General features: G+C 40.9%; 1 protein-coding gene across 1 annotated transcript in view; it reads right to left on the reverse strand.

Annotated features, from left to right (window-relative positions):
• Positions 1-11,103: 11,103 nt before the first annotated feature.
• Positions 11,104-18,841, reverse strand: part of SNX3 (sorting nexin 3) — a gene marked incomplete at its 5' end in the record, with an annotated part of 49,706 nt that continues 41,968 nt past the window's right edge. Inside the window, 2 exon segments of the mRNA NM_001133205.1 lie at positions 11,104-11,844; positions 14,090-14,214. Of these exon segments, the coding sequence (NP_001126677.1) occupies positions 11,739-11,844; positions 14,090-14,214 (231 nt within the window). The 3' untranslated portion in view covers positions 11,104-11,738.

Consider the following 18,841-nt stretch of genomic DNA (forward strand, 5'->3'; position numbering starts at 1 on the left):
GTTTACATTTGAGGCTTTCTTCTGATTCCCCCTGCCCGAAGGCTTTGTCTCACAGTGCTCTTGCCAATTGCTTCCCTGCAGGCCCTCCCCAGCAGCAGTGCCCGGGCTGAGGACAAAGTGCACCAAGCAAGCTTCTGTTTGGTGCTGAAATGTGCGGGAATGTCTATAGGAAGGTGAGAGAGTGGTCAGTGGTGTCGCATTTCTGCACAAGTACAGATCCAGGATAGAGAAACATACTTCCTTTTCTCAGTAAATTCTTAGAAATCAGGAATACTTCTTCAAGAAACTATTTTTAATTTTTTTTGGTCTTTTAAGCAAATTATTGATTTGCCCCACTCCATGTGTGCAACATGGATGACTCTTAAAACATTATGTGGAGCGAAAGAAGCCAGTCCGAATAGAATAGAAGTGTAGTGACTGGCCCAAGTCTGGGTGACTTCAAAGCCTGTGTTCTTTCAACCACTCCCCAAGGGCCCCCAGCTCCCTGAATCCCAGGCCCCTCCCCTTGGTTTCTAGTCTGAGTCCCAGGTCTGCTGTTAGGGGAGGCCCTTGGACAAGTCCCTTCCCATAATGAGAGGCTTAGATGAGATTGCTTCTAAGATTTGTTACAGTTCTAACATCCTAGCACCTTCCAAGTCTATTTCTTTTAAAAAATTTACTTGTTTTTGGCTGGGTGCGATGGCTCACACCTGTCATCCCAGCACTTTGGAAGGCCGAGGCGGGCGGATCACAAGGTCAGGAGTTAGAGACCAGCCTGACCAACATGGTGAAACCCCGTCTTTACTAAAAATACAAAAATTAGCTGGGCGTGGTGGCACATGCCTGTAATCCCAGCTACTCAGGCTGAGGCAGGAGAATCACTTGAACCTGGGAGGCAGAGGTCATAATGAGCCAAGATGGCACCACTGCACTCCAGCCTAGGCAACAGAATGAGACTCCACCTCAAAAAACAATAAAAAAAAATAAATAAAATAAATAAATAAATAAATAAATTTACTTGTTTTTGAATAGTTAAGAGTCACATGATACAAAGTTCAAAAGGATATACATGTCACAGACCAGGAAACTAAAGAGACAGGAGGACTAAGTGAAATATGGTTTCCTGAATTGGACCCTGGAACAGAAAAAGGATATTCTTTTTTTTTGTGAGACGGAGTCTCGCTCTGTCGCCCAGGCTGGAGTGCAGTGGTGCAATCTCCGCTCACTGCAAGCTCCGCCTCCCTGGTTCACGCCATTCTCCTGCCTCAGCCTCCCAAGTAGCTGGGACCACAGGCGCCCGCCACCACGCCCGGCTGATTTTTTGTATTTTTAGTAGAGACGGGGTTTCACTGTGTTAGCCAGGATGGTCTTGATCTCCTGACCTCATGATCCGCCTGACTCGGCCTCCCAAAGTGCTGGGATTACAGGCGTGAGCCACCGCACCTGGCTAGAAAAAGGATATTCTTTAAAAACTAGTGAAAGTGGCCCAGCACTGTGGCTCACACCTGTAATCCCAGCACTTTGGGAGGCCAAGGTGAGTGGATCACTTGAGCCCAGGAGTTGGAGACCAGCCTGGGCAACACAGTGAGACCTGCACCCCTATCTCTAAAAAAATTTGAAAAATAATTAAAAAAAAAAACAAACTAGTGAAAGTCAAAGTTTGGAATTTGGTTAGTAACAATGTACCAATGCTAGTTTCTTTCTTTTTTTTCTTTTTTTCTTTTTTTTTTTTTGAGACGGAGTCTCACTTTGTTGCCCAGGCTGGAGTCCAGTGGCATGATCTCGGCTCACTACAACCTCTGCCTCCTGGGTTCAAGCGATTCTTTGGCCTCAGCCTCCCGAGTAGCTGGGATTACAGGTACGTACCACCGCGCTCGGCTAATTTTTGTATTTTTGGTAGAGATGGGGTTTCACTATGTTGACCAAGCTGGTCTCGAACTCCTGGTCTCAAGTGATCGCTCGCCTCGGCCTCCCAAAGTGTTGGGATTACAGGTGTGAGCCACCACACCTGGCCCACTGCTAGGTTCTTAGTTTTGACAAATATGCCATGGTCCTGTAAGATGTCAGCATGAAGGGGTGTATAACTCTTTGTACTCTTACAACTTTTCTGTATATCTAAAATGACTCCAAAATAGGCCAGGCGCAGTGGCTTACACCTATAATCCCAGTACTTCGGGAAGCCAAGATGGGTGGATCACCTGAGGTCATGAGTTTGAGACCAGCCTGGTCAAGATGGTGAAACCCCGTCTCTACTAAAAACACAAAAATTAACCAGGTGTGGTGGCAGGTGCCTGTAATCCCAGCTACTTGGGAGGCTGAGGCATGAGAATCACTCGAACCTGGGAGGTGGAGGTTGCAGTGAGCTGAGATTGTGCCACTGCACTCCAGCCTGGGTGACAAGAGCAAGACTCTGTCTCAAAGAAAAAAAAATTATTCCAAAATAAAAAGGGTTTTCGTGTTTTTTGTTTTTAAAGTAATGTTTTCCTTTTGCCCCTGTCCTTGAGCCACCCAGTCCCCAAGCCAGACAACCAATGTTCAATGTTATCTGTTTCTTATATAATCTTTCAAATATATTCAATTAATATTCAAAGAAAATTTATATTCTACAAATATATCTCCAAATAGAAAGTGTGCCTCTGAGATAAATTCCTAGAAGTGGGATTCCTGGGCATATAGTTTTCATAGTTATTGCCAAATTGCCTTCCATAGAAGTTGTACCAATTTATCCTCCCACCAGACAATGTGTGTGAGGACCTGTTGTCTCATCAACTCAGACTGTGGTCTGAGAGTGAACTGGTATTCACTTACTTCAGTTTAAGTCAGACTGTCAACTCTCGAAGTGCTCTTGAAAAAAACTTATCTAGAAAGCTGCCACAAAATGGCGGCTCCATTCTCAAGGAGGGAGTAGAGGCAAGCGGGGAGCTGGCTGCAGTGGCAAAGGGCAGCAAGGCCATGAAGAAGCGCTTGCCAAATGATTAACATTCCTGTCGCCAATTACTACTGTCCTCAAGAGGAGAAGACATTCACAGAAGGGCATTGTCTCTGCTCCACAGCACACAAAGGGTCAAGCCTCACAAATTTGCTCCTAGTTGGGGGAAAAAACCCTCACAGGTCAAAGTGTTCAGATTACAGATCCAGGAAAATCCCTTTGCAGAAAGAAGACAGCAAATCCCCAGTGAAGTTGAAAGGACAAAACTTTCCTCACCTCAGAGACACTCCAATGAATAAACCGGTTAAACATGGTTTGGATTTAGTGAACATGAAAACAACTGGATTAAAGTGTAATCTAGCTAGAAAGGAAAGGACATGAGCTGAGATAACTAGCTAAGTAATGACAAAGCTTCAGTGTTTACATCTGTCAAGCAGGAACGGCCATTCCAGCTTTATAACTGAATTCTCTTAAATGTTTAATTTTTCTTTAGCTCAACGTGAGCCTCTGCTCGTGTTGGCCTCTTTGATAACACTGGCACCAAGGCAACTGTGTGAGCACGAGGGGTGTAGAGTCCAGGAGTCTGCAGGCAGCAGCTGTCAGGGCGAGTGTTCGGCATGGGCCTTGGCCAAGCTGCACACGGTCCAGCTTGGAGGCAGCATCCATCGCACAGGTGCAGGTTTTAGAATCACAAAGACTTGGGTTTAAATCCCAATTGTACTTTTTACTGGCTGTGTGACCTTGGACAAATTAAACTCTGTCCCATTTCCTCTCTTGGTAAAATGAAGATAATACCCATCCAATAGGGTTGTTTTGAGAATTAAATGAGGTAATACATGTAAAAGCCTACACCGAAACCTAAACACTCAATAAGTGGTCGGATAACCAGTCTCTTTCTGTCTCTCCTGTTCCTGCTCCCCCTCCCCCTTGCACACACACCTGAGCACCAAGTGAACCTGTTCCACTTCAGACTAACTCCAGGCACTTCAGATCTTACTCTGTGACAGGAGCATTCAGTTTTTACATTAGGGCTTCTTAAACGTGTTTGTGAAGATCCCTACTCAAATATCTGTTTGTAAAAGTATAAAATAAAATACATAGGATTATAAAAGAAACCAACTTATTGAAGTATGTTTATTAAAATATTTTTAAAACTTGTGATAAAATATGTGCTTCTTTGGAAAATGTTAAACAAGCTGGGTGCGGTGGCTCACACCTGTAATCCCAGCACTTTGGGTGGCTGAGGAGGGTGGATCACTTGAGGCCAGGAGTTTGGGACCAGCCTGGCCAACATGGTGAAACCCTGACTCTACTGAAAAATAAAACAAAACAAAAAATTAGGAATGTGTGTGCCTGTAGTTCCAGCTACTTGGGAGGCTGAGGCTGGAGAATCGCTTGAACCCGGGAGGCGGAGGCTGCAGTGAGCCGAGATTGCACCACTGCACTCTAGCCTGGGCGACAGAGTGAGACCCTGTCTCAAAAAAAAAAAAAAAATTAAACAAGATCAGGGAGTGAGTCTGATAACTACAATAATTTTCAAGCAGTGATCAATGTATTTCAAGATTTGCAACAACAAATGTGATATAATTAATATACTTGCATTTTTTAATTGGTGACAGTCAAAAGTCCTGCTTCTATTAATACTCTGGTTTACTTCTACATTCATAATGGAAGAAATAATAAATTTCAGTTACAGAATATTAAATATGACCCCCTATCTCTCTTCCTTAGAGCAGAAGAAAAAAAAGAATATTAAAGATACACCATTTTCCCATTCAAATTAGACTCCAGGTATTATAAAATATTACCACCTTTGTTCTCAAGACTACTGATAAAAGATACTTACAAACTGTCAAGCCAGCAGTCCCTTACTTTACTTTTTTCTCTGACTTCAAGATTTTATCTTGGTCTTTGGTTTTTTTGCAGTTTGAACGTGACATACATGACATCCCTAGGTGTTTTTGTTATTTTTTTTTTTTTACCAACAAGGTTATCATTTTTAAATTTATTCTGCTTGGTGTTCTCTCAGCATCCTGGATCTGTGGTTTGGTTCACTAATTTTGGAAAGGTCTCAGCCATTATTACTTCAAACATGTAGACAGTTTGAACAATACAGGTTTGAACTGCGCAGGCCCACTCATACGTAGCCTTTTTCAATAAAAGTAACAACGTGCCTGTCCCTCCTGCCTCCCCTTCCACCTCCTCCACCTCTCTGCCTCCCCACCCCTGAGACAGCAAGACCAACCCCTCCTCTTCCTCCTCCTCAGCCTACTCAATGTGAAGATGAGGATGAAGACCTTTATGGTGATCCACTTCCACTTAATGAACAGTGAATATGTTTTCTCTTCCTTATGATTTTCTTAGTAACATTTTCTTTAGCTTACTTTAAGAATACAGTATACAATACATGTAACATACAAAATATGTGTTAAGTATGTTATCAGTAAGGCTTCTGGAAAACAGTAGGCTATTAAATTTTGGGGGAGTCAAAAGTTATATGCAAAGTTTCAACTATATGCAGGGTTGGCACCCCTAACCCCTGCATTGTTCAACTGTATATATTTTTTTGCTCTACTCTCTTTCAGGTATTCCAATTACACATACGCTATACCTTTTGAAATGATCCCAGTTTTCGGATGGTCTGGGTTTTTTTCCTACTCTTTCTCTTCCCATTTCAGTTTGGGAAGTTCCTATTGACCTACCTTCAAATTCACTAATTGTTTCCTAAATTTGTCAAGTCTACTTACGAGTCCATCAAAAACATTTTTCATTTTTATTATAGTGATTTTGATTTTTAGCATTTCCTTTTGAGTTTCCATCTCTCTGATTACCCATCTATTCTTGCACATCTACTTTTTCCATTACAACTTTTAATAGGTTGTAATTATCAAACAGGGAATCTGTGTCATATCCAACTCTGGTTCTGATTACTTTCTCTTTTCAAACTGTTTTTACTTGCTTTTTGGCATGCCTTGAAATTTTTTGTTGAAAGCCAGGTATGTTGCACTGGGTAATAGAAACTGAGGTAGACGGGCCGTAAGTGTGAAGGTTCATGGTAATCTGGCTAGAGGATGGACTATGTTTAATGTTTGCTGTAGTTACAGGTGCCAGAGGCTTCACCTTCCTCTAGTGTCTTTGCTTTTGCCTGTCTCTTAACTTTGGGTTTCCCTAATTACTCCTCCACAGAGGGGGACTTCCAGCTGTAATCCACTATGATTACACTCGAATCCCATTGGTGCGGTGGTAAGGTGTGGGAAGGGGGATATTCTATAATCTTCAGATTAAATCTGTGTCTTAGCGGGCCTGTGAGCTTCACCAGTGTTTTTCCAGTGGTAGAGCGTTTCCTTTCTGGCCCCCTACTCCCTTCCCTGGCTGCAGCATTTCCAGTCTATTTCCTTGAAATCCTGACCCCTCTTGACTAAGTTCCCATCCCCGCCCCATGTAAGTAAGACAGGAAGCCTAGAGCGGGGCTAGAGTGGGAAGAACGCCCTTCTCCAAACTGGCATAAGGCTCTGGCAGTCTTTCACCCTGGAGAGTAAGCCTTCGTAATAAAGGTTTTGGACATTATTTCATAATGATTATTAATCCCTTTTCACGTCAGAGCCACAGATCTTACTAGATCTTCACTGAGAATGTGGTAGGATTCTTGGAGGTAAAGCCCACGAACTTGTGGAGACCCCTCTTAACACTGTGATCCCCAGGGACTTCTCACTCTCATGCTCGCCACACTCAGCCGCTAGCAATTCATTACCATCTATGTGTTTCTAACTAGCTTATGGCTCCAGTAGCTTTTGCTCCAGATAAGCAGATTTTGGCTGTCTCTCTCTAGATAGCCCTGTTTCTCCAGATTTTAGGGTGGTGGTTTGCCCTTCAACCTCAATTCTCTGATGGGTCCAAGAAAAGTCATTGATTTTGCATTTGTACAGATTTTTCTTGTTGAAAGGACAAAGTGATAACTTTGTCTCTTGAGACAGGGTCTCACTCTGTCACCCAGGCTGGAGTGCAGCGGCGTAATCATGGCTCACTGCAGCCCCACCCTCCCAGGCTCAGGTGATCCCCCACCTCAGTCTCCCAAGTAGCTGGGACTACAGGTGTGTACCACCATCCCTGGCTAATTTTTTTATTTTTATAGAGACTGGGTTTTGCCATGTTGTCCTGGCTGGTCTTGAACTCCTGGGCTCAAGTAATCTGCCTGCCTCAGCCTCCCAAAGTGCTGTGATTACAGGTGCACACCACTGTGCCAGGCTTGGTGCCAACTTTCAAGCTTTTTACCTGTAGAAGCTTAAACCAGAATTCTTTTATCTCATTTTGGCCATTCCCTTCCATCTATCTGAACTGCTGTGTCCCTTCTTGTCCTCACATTTGCAATGACTACTGTCCCTCTTAGTGAGTCTTTTCATGACTGGGTTTGAGGAAAGGGCTGGTGTTCGATCTCTCCTGTCTGTTAGCACTTTGCACAATCAAGTGCTTGGTGTTGCTAGTTGAGTCCACTGGGTCGCTTTCATTTCTGGCACTCACTCTACAGTAAAGAGCATCTGGGATGAGGTGTTGTTGCCCAGCATCCTCTAAGCTTCCTTTGTGCTTTTAAATTAATTTCCCTGGCCTCCAAGTCAGTCTTATTTTCTTAGCAAGGTTGGAATAAAGCAAACTTCACTTCCTGTAAATCAGGATTTACAAAAGTAATTTCTCAAGATCTGGTAAGTCCTTTTTTCTCAATTTCTTGATTTCTTTTTGTAATGACTTAAGTAGCCAGGTAAGATCAGATTTGACCAAGTTCAAGGAAATCATAGGGCCTCATAGCTAAATGACTAAACCTAACGATTTTAGAATTACTTGGGAAACTTTAAAAAAGAAAATCCTAAACTCAGTCCTAAGAGAGTAATTGTGGTGGGCAGCTATGTTTAGGAAAATACGATACTTCTAGTAAGCTGTGCATGTCCAAAAGAGCTACTTACACCTAAACTTAAAATCAAAACTAAAAAACATACTAGGGAGACAAAGTGAAAATACTATTAGAAAAACCAAACCAAACCTATCCATTCATAACAAAGGATATAGGAATTGTTTCTTAACATTCACCCTTTTCACTCATTCAGTAACTGTACTGAAAGTCATAGGCACGGCTGGGCGCGGTGGCTCACGCCTGTAATCCTAGCACTTTGGGAGACTGAGGCGCGTGGATCACTTGAGGTCAGGAGTTCGAGACGAGCCTGACCAACATGGTGAAACCCCGTCTCTACTAAAAAAATACAAAATTAGCTGGGCATGGTGGCGCACGCCTGTAATCCCAGCTACCTCGGGAGGCTGAGGCAGGAGAATTGTTTGAACCCAGGAGGCGGAGGTTGCAGTGAGCCAAGATCACACCACTGCACTCCAGCCTGGGGAACAGAGTGAGACTCCATATCAAAAAAAAAAAAAAAAGTCATAGGCCCTGTCCACAAGAAGGAAGTACACCAAGCCATGGCCTTTAGAATCAAACGTCTTCACAGTTTAAATGCAGTACCATCCTCTCCTGGTTAACCTTGAAAATTTTGCTCAAGCTTTCAAAGCCTCAGTCTTCTCATTTGTAAAAATAACATTATCTACTTCATAGGGAAGTTCTGTGACAGATCACAGTGGAATTATTACAAACTTATTCTCTCTATCCCAAAACAGTTTTAACTCCTTTCCTAGCCTAAACACTGGCATATTGTTAGCAACAGCAGCTGGCACCCACTGAGTATATGCGAGGGAGTGGGCTAAACTCTGTCCATCCATACCTCAAACACATTTTATCTGTAAAGGCCTTGGAGGCCACAGCCTTATTCTTTCACTGGCCATATTCACCCCACTCATGTAACCAAAAAAGGCAAAGCAAGCGGAGGCAACAGGATGGAATTTTAATCTAGGGTGGCCTCCTAGCAAAGAGGGCTGAGTGGAAAAACCATGGGATGTATAAAAAGGAGATGCTCCTCCTCTCCTAACACCCCTTCCTCAAAGTCATAATCACTACCAGGGGTCACAATGTTAGAACCTGTGCGTAGGAAACCAAATACCAGATAAACCTATTCTGGAACTGCCATGGCAAATGAGTAAGAGTGGTACCATTTGCTACTACTACTATTGTATCTATGACTACCACTGCCAACCGATAACTATTATTACGCTTTTATATGTTCCGATGCTGTTCTATGAATTTTACATGTAATCCTCAATGTAAGTTACTAAAGTTACCACTGATATTGACCCTTTATAACTGGCAGGAGTTGAGACAAGGCAATTAAATACTTTAATAATGGACACAGAGCCTGAGATTCCTTAGAATTACCCATCTATTGCTTTGTAACTCACTGCCAAATTAAGTTTTTTTTAAGGAAGATTCTTAAGGGATTCTGGAACCCCCTCCTATGTAGTTAGAATTAAGAGCACCTGCATTTTTACTTCAGTGGGTTAAAGGCATAGTTTTACTATAAACCATGGTCTCAGTTCCCTACAAGACAACACTGAAAAGCACCTTCCTCCATCAGGCAAAAACATGTTACCTGGAATAAACTTTTCACCTACTTTAAAACCCTTGACTTTTCAAGAGCATGCCTGCCCTTAGGAAATTGTGGTAGAGGTTAAAAGTGGGCAGGCTGGTTAAAAGTGGGCAGGCTGGTACAACCCATCCTAAACCACACTATTCCTTGTCTGTAAGTGATCAAAATCAAGACTCCACAGTGAGTGGAAACCTTGACACTACTGACATTTTTGTGTTGTGGGAGGCTGGCTTGTTCATTGTAAGAGGTTTAGCAGCATCTCTGACATCCACCTGTTAGAGTCCAGTAACATTCCCCAGTTGAGACAACCAAAAATATCTTGACATTGCCAAACGTCCCCTGGGGGACAAAATCATCCTTAGTTGAGACCCACTGCTTTATTTTAATGTTTAACAGAAAAAAAAATTTTCTTTTGAGACTGGGTCTCACTCTTGCCTAGGCTAGAATGAAGTGGCATGATCTTGGCTCATTGCAACCTCAACTTCCTGGGCTCAAGATATACTTCCACCTAGCCACCCAAGTAGCTGGGACTACAGGCACACACCACCATGCCCAGCTAATTTTTAAACTTTTTGTAGAGACATAGTCTCACTATGTTACCCAGGTTGCTCTCAGAACTCCTGGCCTCAAGCAATCCTCCTGCCTTGGCCTCCCAAAATGCTGGCACTACAGGTGACAGCCACTGTGCCTTGCTGAGAACCACTGCTTTAAAGGAATTATTTGGTTTTGCAGAGCTACCATTATTCTGTTCTGCATATCCAAAACTGACAGCCTCTGACTTTACTTCTCTAGTTCACTGAAATAAAATTTACGTGTTGTTTAGCTTTGTACCTTCTTACTTTACAGTAATTGAAACATCCAGTATTAAGGAACTGTGAAACACTGAGCAACAAAAGGCCTTATGGGGCAACTCTGACTTCTTCCTATGACTTCCATCTGCTTGGTGGACATCCTAGTTTGGCCAAGACCTAAGCTTGTTTCCTTTTAAATGGACTGATCCATCTTCAGAGGAGACGCATCTGCTGTAGGAGGACAAAATTTCTTTACCTTGGGATTTAACTCCAAGTCACAATGGGTCCCCAAACCACCAGAAGTTGTACAGACTCAAACTAGAGACCACATTCTGGCTGAAAGGTCTGAACACAACACAAGTTAGGCAGCAAGAAGTCATGTGTTTTCTGGTATCTTATCATTTTTGCAGGTCAGGCTAGAAGATTGTGCCCTTCTCTTAAAGAGGATAAAGTGTGCTACTATCCCAAACCAAATTAAAGAGAAAGCACAAACCTGCTGACTAAGAAGAGTTATTACAGCCTTGCTAAGTTTGTTTAAACAAGTCTCTCAGTTGAACTAGAAAAAAACTTCTGAAAAATAGGAGAAATGGCATTTTATCTTTAAAAGTCCTTTTAATAAATGAATTGAGATTATAAAGCAGTTTTCAAATACACAAAGTGCTTCAAAATGATTCAATAAGCCTTAAGCAATACATTTTTTAGTATATCACTTTTGTTGTTGGAAATACCCCATTCAATGGATGGAAGTATATTTGATATCACCACTGTTTAAAGGGAATGGAGTTACAGTAATGAGAAGTATATAATTAGTAAATAATCCCTCTCAACAAGTGACTTAAGTAGTCACTCAGAGAGAGCAAAGAAAAGCTGGAGGCAACACAATCAGTGCATATCAGAAATGCATTTAATTTTTATTTGAAAACAACTTAAATTTTTAGACAAATGATTTTAGTATATAAATTTGCTTTTGTTTTTATACAGAATATAAAGATTTCCCTCATCAATCTTCCATGTGAAGGGTATTACAAGCCTGAAGGAAGATACTTTCTGCACACAAGTATGTATCTTATGTGTGCAGTATTGGAAACCAATGGTGTAGTGCTCCTACACATAAATGGGGTCAAGTGACATCACACATTAAAAGGGGGAAAGAGAAATATTCTAGTTAATCAGATGCAAGAAGCAAACAAGACACAAAAACTGTGCAAATAAGATCAAGCCAGTAACTTTAGTTACGACACTACAGATTACATTGGAATAACAGGTTTGTGAGGCTATAGTGTGCACCACATTAAAACAGCAAGAAAGAGTTATTTATATAGAAAGGCTGGAATGAGGGATTTTTACTAAAGCAAATTAACTTCTTGTCAACTGCCAAAACAAAACAAAACTGAGCATATGAGTGTTAGTATACTGAAGGCATGTTATACCAGTTTCTGTGCAGCATGCTAAAAGTTAGAACTTCTCCACTGGTGCTTATCAATCATTAATAGTCATGTTTTTGCCCCTTCTTGCCAAATTTCAGGCATGTCTTATTTTAGATGGAGTATAGCTTTTATCTATTATTTCATCTTGTAAAAACATGTGAAGACAACGTTCATTCTGTGCCAGAGGATGACCAGCGACCCTGAGAATAAAAAATATAAATTTAGTCCAATATTTTATACAAGGTGGGGGAGTTCAAAACACATATTTTAAAGTTGAGAAGCATGTATAATTTTTTTTTTTTTGAGATGGAGTCTTGCTCTGTTGCACAGGCTGGAGTGCAGTGGCTGATCTTGGCTCATGGCAACCTCCATCTCCTGGGTTCAAGTGATTTCGTGCCTCAGCCCCCTGAGGAGCTGGGACTACAGGCATGCGCCATCATGCCCAGCTAATTTTTATATTTCTACTAGAGACGGGGTTTCACCATGTTGGCCAGGCTAGTCTCAAATCCCTGACCTCAAGTGATCTGCCCACCTCAGCCTCCCAAAGTGCTGGGACTACAGGCGTGAGCCACCGTGCCCGGCTCAGAATCATGTACAGTTTACTAATAAGTATTATTCTGGACTGTCCATAAAGCTATACACTACCAACTAATGGTATATGTTCTTTTGTTTGGTTCACAACTCTAATTAAGAAAACATTAATCGCAAATTTTTCACTGCTTGTGGCACATATACCCAATTAGCTTTACATAATAGCTGGTGTATTCATAAGAAACTTAAATTAATTGTAATGTTAAAAGTGAAGCATGTCAATTGATCCTAAGAATTTTTTTTTTTTTTTTGAGACAAAGTGTTGCTCTATCACCCAGGCTGGAGTGCAGTGGCATGATCTTGGCTCACTGCAACCTCTGCCTCCCAGGTTCAAGCGATTCTCCTGCCACAGCCTCCTGAGTAGCTGGGACTACAGGCACATACCACGACGCCCCACTAATTTTTGTATTTTTAGTAGAGACAGGATTTCACCATGTTGGCCAGGCTGGCCTTGGAACTCCTGACCTCAAGTGATCTGCCCACCTCGGCCTCCCAAAATATTGGGATTACAGGCATGATCCACTGTGCCAGGCCAGAATCTATTTTAAAGAGGAGAAGATACAGGATTGAAGTTAGAAATACAATGAAGTTCAATAAGAGCCCAAAATAGTAAAAAAAAAGGCACAAATATCCAGGTATTTTGTTTGTTTTTGCCTGCTTAAAACCAGACTGGGCAACCAGACTACTATTTCAGAATTTAAAAACATCTAATATAGGCCAGGCGTGGTGGCTCATGCTTGTAATCCCAGCACTTTGGGAGACCAAGGCAGGCAGATCACTTGAGGTCAGGAGTTTGAGACCAGCCTGGCCAACATGGCAAAACCCTGTCTCTACTAAAAATACAAAAATAAGCCAGACATGATGGTGCGCAACTATAATCCCAACTACTCAGGTGGCTGAGGCATGAGAATCACTTGAACCTGGGAGGTGGAGGTTTCAGTGAGCCGAGATTGCACCACTGCACTCCAGCCTGGGAGATAGAGCAAGACTTTGTCTCAAAAAAAAAAAAAATAAATAAATAAAAATCTAATATAGTACTGCCTTCTCCAAAAGGAAAACAGATTCACAGACAATGAAGACTGAATGCTACAGTAGATAACCAAGGGCTTTATGTAACCCTTTCTCTCCTGTTTACCATTCATGGATCTTCAAATCACTAGATAAAATTTAAAGTGTAAGCTCACATTACCATATTCTGTAGGATTTGATTTACTTTTGCTAGTTTAAGGCCAATGCACAATTACAGTGAGGTCTTTCTTGGCATAAATCTTTCTATCACTCTGGCTTTCTATTACTTTACAAAATAGCTATATTTCAAATGGGAATAAAATTAAAAGCTAAAAATATTGGTTTGAGCTTATCAAGAGTTTCTAAAGTAAAAAAGAAACAATCCTAAGTCTTCTTACATTTTCAAAAGAATACATTTTACCATGAAAATGAAAAACACACACCTTTATACAAGACATGCTAATACCTCCATCTGCAATCAAACAAGATGATTGCAAGTGTATTGTAAGTTTTATTGTTCATGCTAGAACATACCTTAAATCAGAAAGAATCATAAGTAAAACTGTATTTTTTAAATGCCGTAATTTTAAATGTAATTTGCATAAATTAACCAAGAAAAACAAATACAAAACTTAGGTCAACACAAAGATGCTCATTTCAATCACTCAAGTGTGTTAATATTTATCACATGATATTCAACTTGTCAGATACTTTTACTTTGTTTAAATGATATGAAAAGTTAGGAAATGGCTGAAAGAAAAGGCAACAGTGCAGTTTAGCTTAACATCTAAACTACAAGTAGTCACTTAAAGTAGTCCTACACTTTGAGGAATAGGAGGCACTTACTTGTTTATAAACTGCTCCAGCCCTTGTTTTCTTTCCTCAATAAAATTGTCATCAAATATTCCATCATCTCCTCTAAAAGGAAGCTGACGCAAAAACGCTTTCCCAGGGAGCGGGGGAACTACGACCTAAAACGTGAAGACAGAAACTCCTTGATCATGACGACTGGGTTGTGAAAATTTATAGAGCACAACATGAAGACAAAGCATGTCCTCACTATCACAGCCATCGCCCGGTCAAACTAGTTTAAATATAAAAGAGCAAAAAATACACTGAAAAAAGACCAAATGTTTAGACAAATGCACAATAGCCCATCAGACAAAAGCTCCTAACTCAAAGGCGGGGCCCACAGCTTATATCATTTTTCTTGGCCATCAAAGCCCAGGTATACAAAGAGAACACTCACAACACTGAAATAAAGGTTACCATGCCCCTCAGACACTTTGTGATGCCACTTGGAGAAGGCAATGCCTTACTGCAATGGAAACAGCAGAGATCAAAATCAACACTCAATTAAATGAAGAAACATTAATGTTCTCTCTGCAACATGGTTAGATAAGAATTCTGGTTTCAGCCGGGTGCGGCGGCTCACGCCTGTAATCCCAGCACTTTGGGAGGCCGAGGGCAGGCAGATCACGGGGTCAGGGGATCGAGACCATCCTGGCTAACACGGTGAAACCCCGTCTCTACTAAAAAATACAAAAAATGAGCCGGGTGTGGCGGCGGGCGCCTGTAGGTCCAGCTATTCTGGAGGCTGAGGCAGGAGAATGGCGTGAACCAGGGAGGCAGAGCTTGCAGTGAGTGGAGATCACGCCACTGCACTCCAGCCTGGGCTACAGAGTGAGACTCCGTCTAAAAAAAAAAAAAGATTTCTGGTTTCTTCAACCTCTTACACATCTGCATACAGTCTTTCCTACTTGTGTTTGAGGTGATGACAAAACACCAATAACTCTAGTTGTCACTATTCTGTTTCCTAAATTAAGAAACAAGTCAACTTTCTCCCAAATGCCCTATCCTGCTGTCTTTTCCCAAAGACCCATCATTTCTCCCTTCTCGCACTATAGGAAGATCCCAAATTTTCCCCTTCAAAGCCTAACCAAGGGTCAACTCCTGCTGATCTCTCCCTTCTGGGAATTATCTGGAGCTCAAATATTATTCTGGGCCAGGTGCAGTGGCTCACGTCTGCAATCCCCGCACTTTGGGAGGCCAAGGCAGACGGGAGGATTGCTTGCGGCCAGGAGTTCGACACAAGCCTGGGCACATGTCTACAAAAATAAAAAAAACTTAGCTGGGTGTGGTGGTGTGAGCCTGTAGTCCCAGCTACTTAGGAGGTGGAAGTGGGACGATCACTTGAGTCCAGGAGTTCAGGACTGGAGTGAACTAAAATCATGTTGCTGCACTCCAGCCTAGGGGACAGAGAGACCCCGTCTTAAAAAAAAAAAAAACTTTTAAAAATGTTATTCTGGAGCTCAAAATACTTGTTTTGATTAAATAGCACCTAGCTCTTTCACAGGTTAGTTTGGTGTCTCTACCCTAGCACTATGAGAATCAGATAATTTTTGTACTGGGGGGCTTTCTTGTGCATTCTTTTCTTTCTTGAGATGGGGTCTTGCTCTGTCACCCAGGCTGGAGTTCTGTGGTGCGATCACGGCTCGCTGCAGCCTCCCCCAGACTCAGGTGATCCTCCTGCATCAGCCTCCCAAATAGCTAGGACACTACAGGCACACAGCGTGCCACCATGCCTGGCTAATTTTTCTATTTTTTGTGGAGATGGTGTTTCACCATGTTGACCAGGCTGGCATTCTTTTCTTTAGCAGCATCCCCAGCCTCTACCCACTAGACATCATAGCACCCCCAGTTGAGACAATAAAAAATGTCTCTAGACAGTGTCAAATGTCTCCTGGGGGATAAAACTGCCTTTGGTGGAAAACCATCAATCTATCATACTAATGTCTTCAAATCAAGACCCTTGTCTTAGGCTTCTTGTGGTTATTTTAAGAAAAACTGGGCATACAACAGAAGCTCAAATATCTGTTAAATGACCAACCACTTAGCTGGATCCTTACTTTAAACCCAAACAGAGAAATGTGTAAGCAAACAATCAGAACAAGGAGAAATATATATAGTAAACTGATACATACATATTTTTCTTTTCACCAATAATACAAATTACACATATTCAAAAAAATTAAAACTTTAAACCATAGATATAGTTTCTACAACGAGTTGTTTATCCTCAAACAAAATCCAATAGGGTAAAAAAGGGAAAGAGCAACTCGACTTAATATAGATTAACAAAAAACAAAATAAAAACAAAAAAACCAAATGTCCAAATAAACTTTATAATCCCTTCCTAGATTTACTCTCCTCATATGACCAATGATGAAGATATCTATGGATTTGTCTCTGTAAATTTATGCTAGCATTCTCAGATCTCACCCCCATGTTAGCATCTGTTTAGTTGAGAGTTAAAATCTGCAGGGACCTTCTATAACTGAGAAACAAAGGAATGCTAACCATTACGTTCCAGGAGAATGGCTATCTGGTGGGCAGGGAAAAATATCTGTATCTACACAATTATTATTTAAAAAAAGAATTCTGGAACCAGTGCGTTAAATAAATGACCACCATTAATTCAGGGTAGAATTTAGCATGAAACTTAAGAAAAGTATAGCTCAAGGATGTCAGTTAAAGAAAGAAGGAAAATCATAAAAAATTTAAGAAAATATATATAATTAAATATACATAAATTTCATATATAACGGGAATTTAAGAAAAGGATAGCTATGCATTATCCTCTGTAGAGATACATTCTTCCTAACATATTCAAACTAGTCATTCAAATGGATGGGGAGGTGGTAGGCAACAGGATTAATGATCTATAAAAATCATAAATGGCTCATCCAGCTAAGATTCTCTTCTACATCAAATTATTTTTGCTGAAGCAGTCTGAAAACACCTAACTGGAATTCTAACACCAGGTTGGGTGCGGTAGCTCACATAAGTAATCCCAGCACTTCAGGAGGCCAAGGTGGGTGGATCACGTGAGGTCAGAAGTTCGAGACCAGCCTGGCCAATGTGGTGAAACCCTGTGTCTACTAAAAATACAAAAAATTAGCCGGGCATGGTGATGCATGCTTGTAACCCCTTTACTCAGGAGGCTGAGGAGAATTGCTTGAGCCTGGGAAGCAGAGATTGCAGTAAGCCAGGATTACTCTAGCCTGGGCAAGAGCTAGACACTGTCTCCAAAAAAAAAAAAAATTCTAATATTAATTAAAAAGTCATGAATACAAAGATACGTGCGTGCATGTGGGGTGAGAAATAGGAGAATATCTGGTGAGCACAATATATTGAAAGCTTAAGCAAACTAGAATAAAAGCTAAAAGATCTGACCATAATACATGTCAGCTAATTTCTAGCTTAGTTTAACAGATCTTAGTTAAAAGTACTAATATACCACAAAATAACTTGATTACATTGTTCTTAGCAATACTGTAATACGAGTAAAACTTTCACATGGATTTAACTCTCAATATATTTAACTGGTATAATGTTAAATGTGAAGTATTGTGCTTCAAAGGACAACATCAAGAAACTGAAAAACAACCCAGAGACTGGGAGATATGTGCAAATTATGTATCTGATAGGGAACTCTAAGAATCTTATATATTCTTGACATACTCCATAATAAAAAGATGAACCCATTTAAAAAGGCAAAAGATCTCAATAAAGATTTCTCCAAAGAAGATACATAAATGACCAATAAGTACATGAAAAGAAAATCAACATTAGTGGCCATTAGAGAAATAAAAATCAAAACCACAATGCAATACCCCTTCACAAACAGTAGGATAGCTATAATAAAGAAGACAGGCAATTAGTAAGGATATGGAGAAAAGCAGAACCTCACATTGCTGGTAAGAATGTAAAATTATGCAGCTGCTTTGGAAAAACGGTCTGCCAATTCCTCAAAAGGTTAAAAAGAGTTATGATATGACCCAGCAATGTACTGGTAGGTATATACCGAAAAGAAATGAAAACACATGCAGACAGAAACCTATGCACAAATGTTCACAGCAGCACTACTAATAATAGCCAAAAAGTAGAACAAAATGTCCACCAAATAAGTGTATAAATAAGATGTGGTATAAGCATACAATAGGATATTATTTAGGAATAAAAAGAAATGAAGTAACTGATGCATGTTAGAAAAGCATGAACTGTGAAAACATGTTAAGAAGCCAGACAGAAAAGATCACATATTCTGGGCTTCCATTTACATATGCCCAGAATGGGCAAATCCACAGAGAAAGGAGACTAGCAGGTGGTTGCCATAGGCTGAGTGAGGAAGGGTTGGGGAGAAATCAGCAGTGTCTACTAATGGGGACAGGGTTTCTTTTATTGGGTAATAAAAATGCTCTAAAATTGACTAGTGCTCTAAAATAGTGATGGTTGCACAACTCCGTGAACATATTAAAAACCAGTGAATTATACACTTTAAATGGGTGAATTGCATGGTATGTGAATTATATCTCAATAAAGCTGTTACTAAAAACAAAAGCGGCTGGGCGGGGTGGCTCACGCCTGTAATCCCAGCACTTTGGGAGGCTGAGGCGGGCGGATCACGAGGCCAGGAGATCGAGACCGTCTTGCTAACACGGTGAAACCCCGTCTCTACTAAAAATTAAAAAAAATAAATAAATTTACCAAAAAAAGCAAAATATACATTCAGCAAAAGTTTATTAAACATTTCCA

Source organism: Pongo abelii, chromosome 5 (genome assembly GCF_028885655.2).
Source record: "Pongo abelii isolate AG06213 chromosome 5, NHGRI_mPonAbe1-v2.0_pri, whole genome shotgun sequence".
Classification (NCBI taxonomy): domain Eukaryota; kingdom Metazoa; phylum Chordata; class Mammalia; order Primates; family Hominidae; genus Pongo; species Pongo abelii.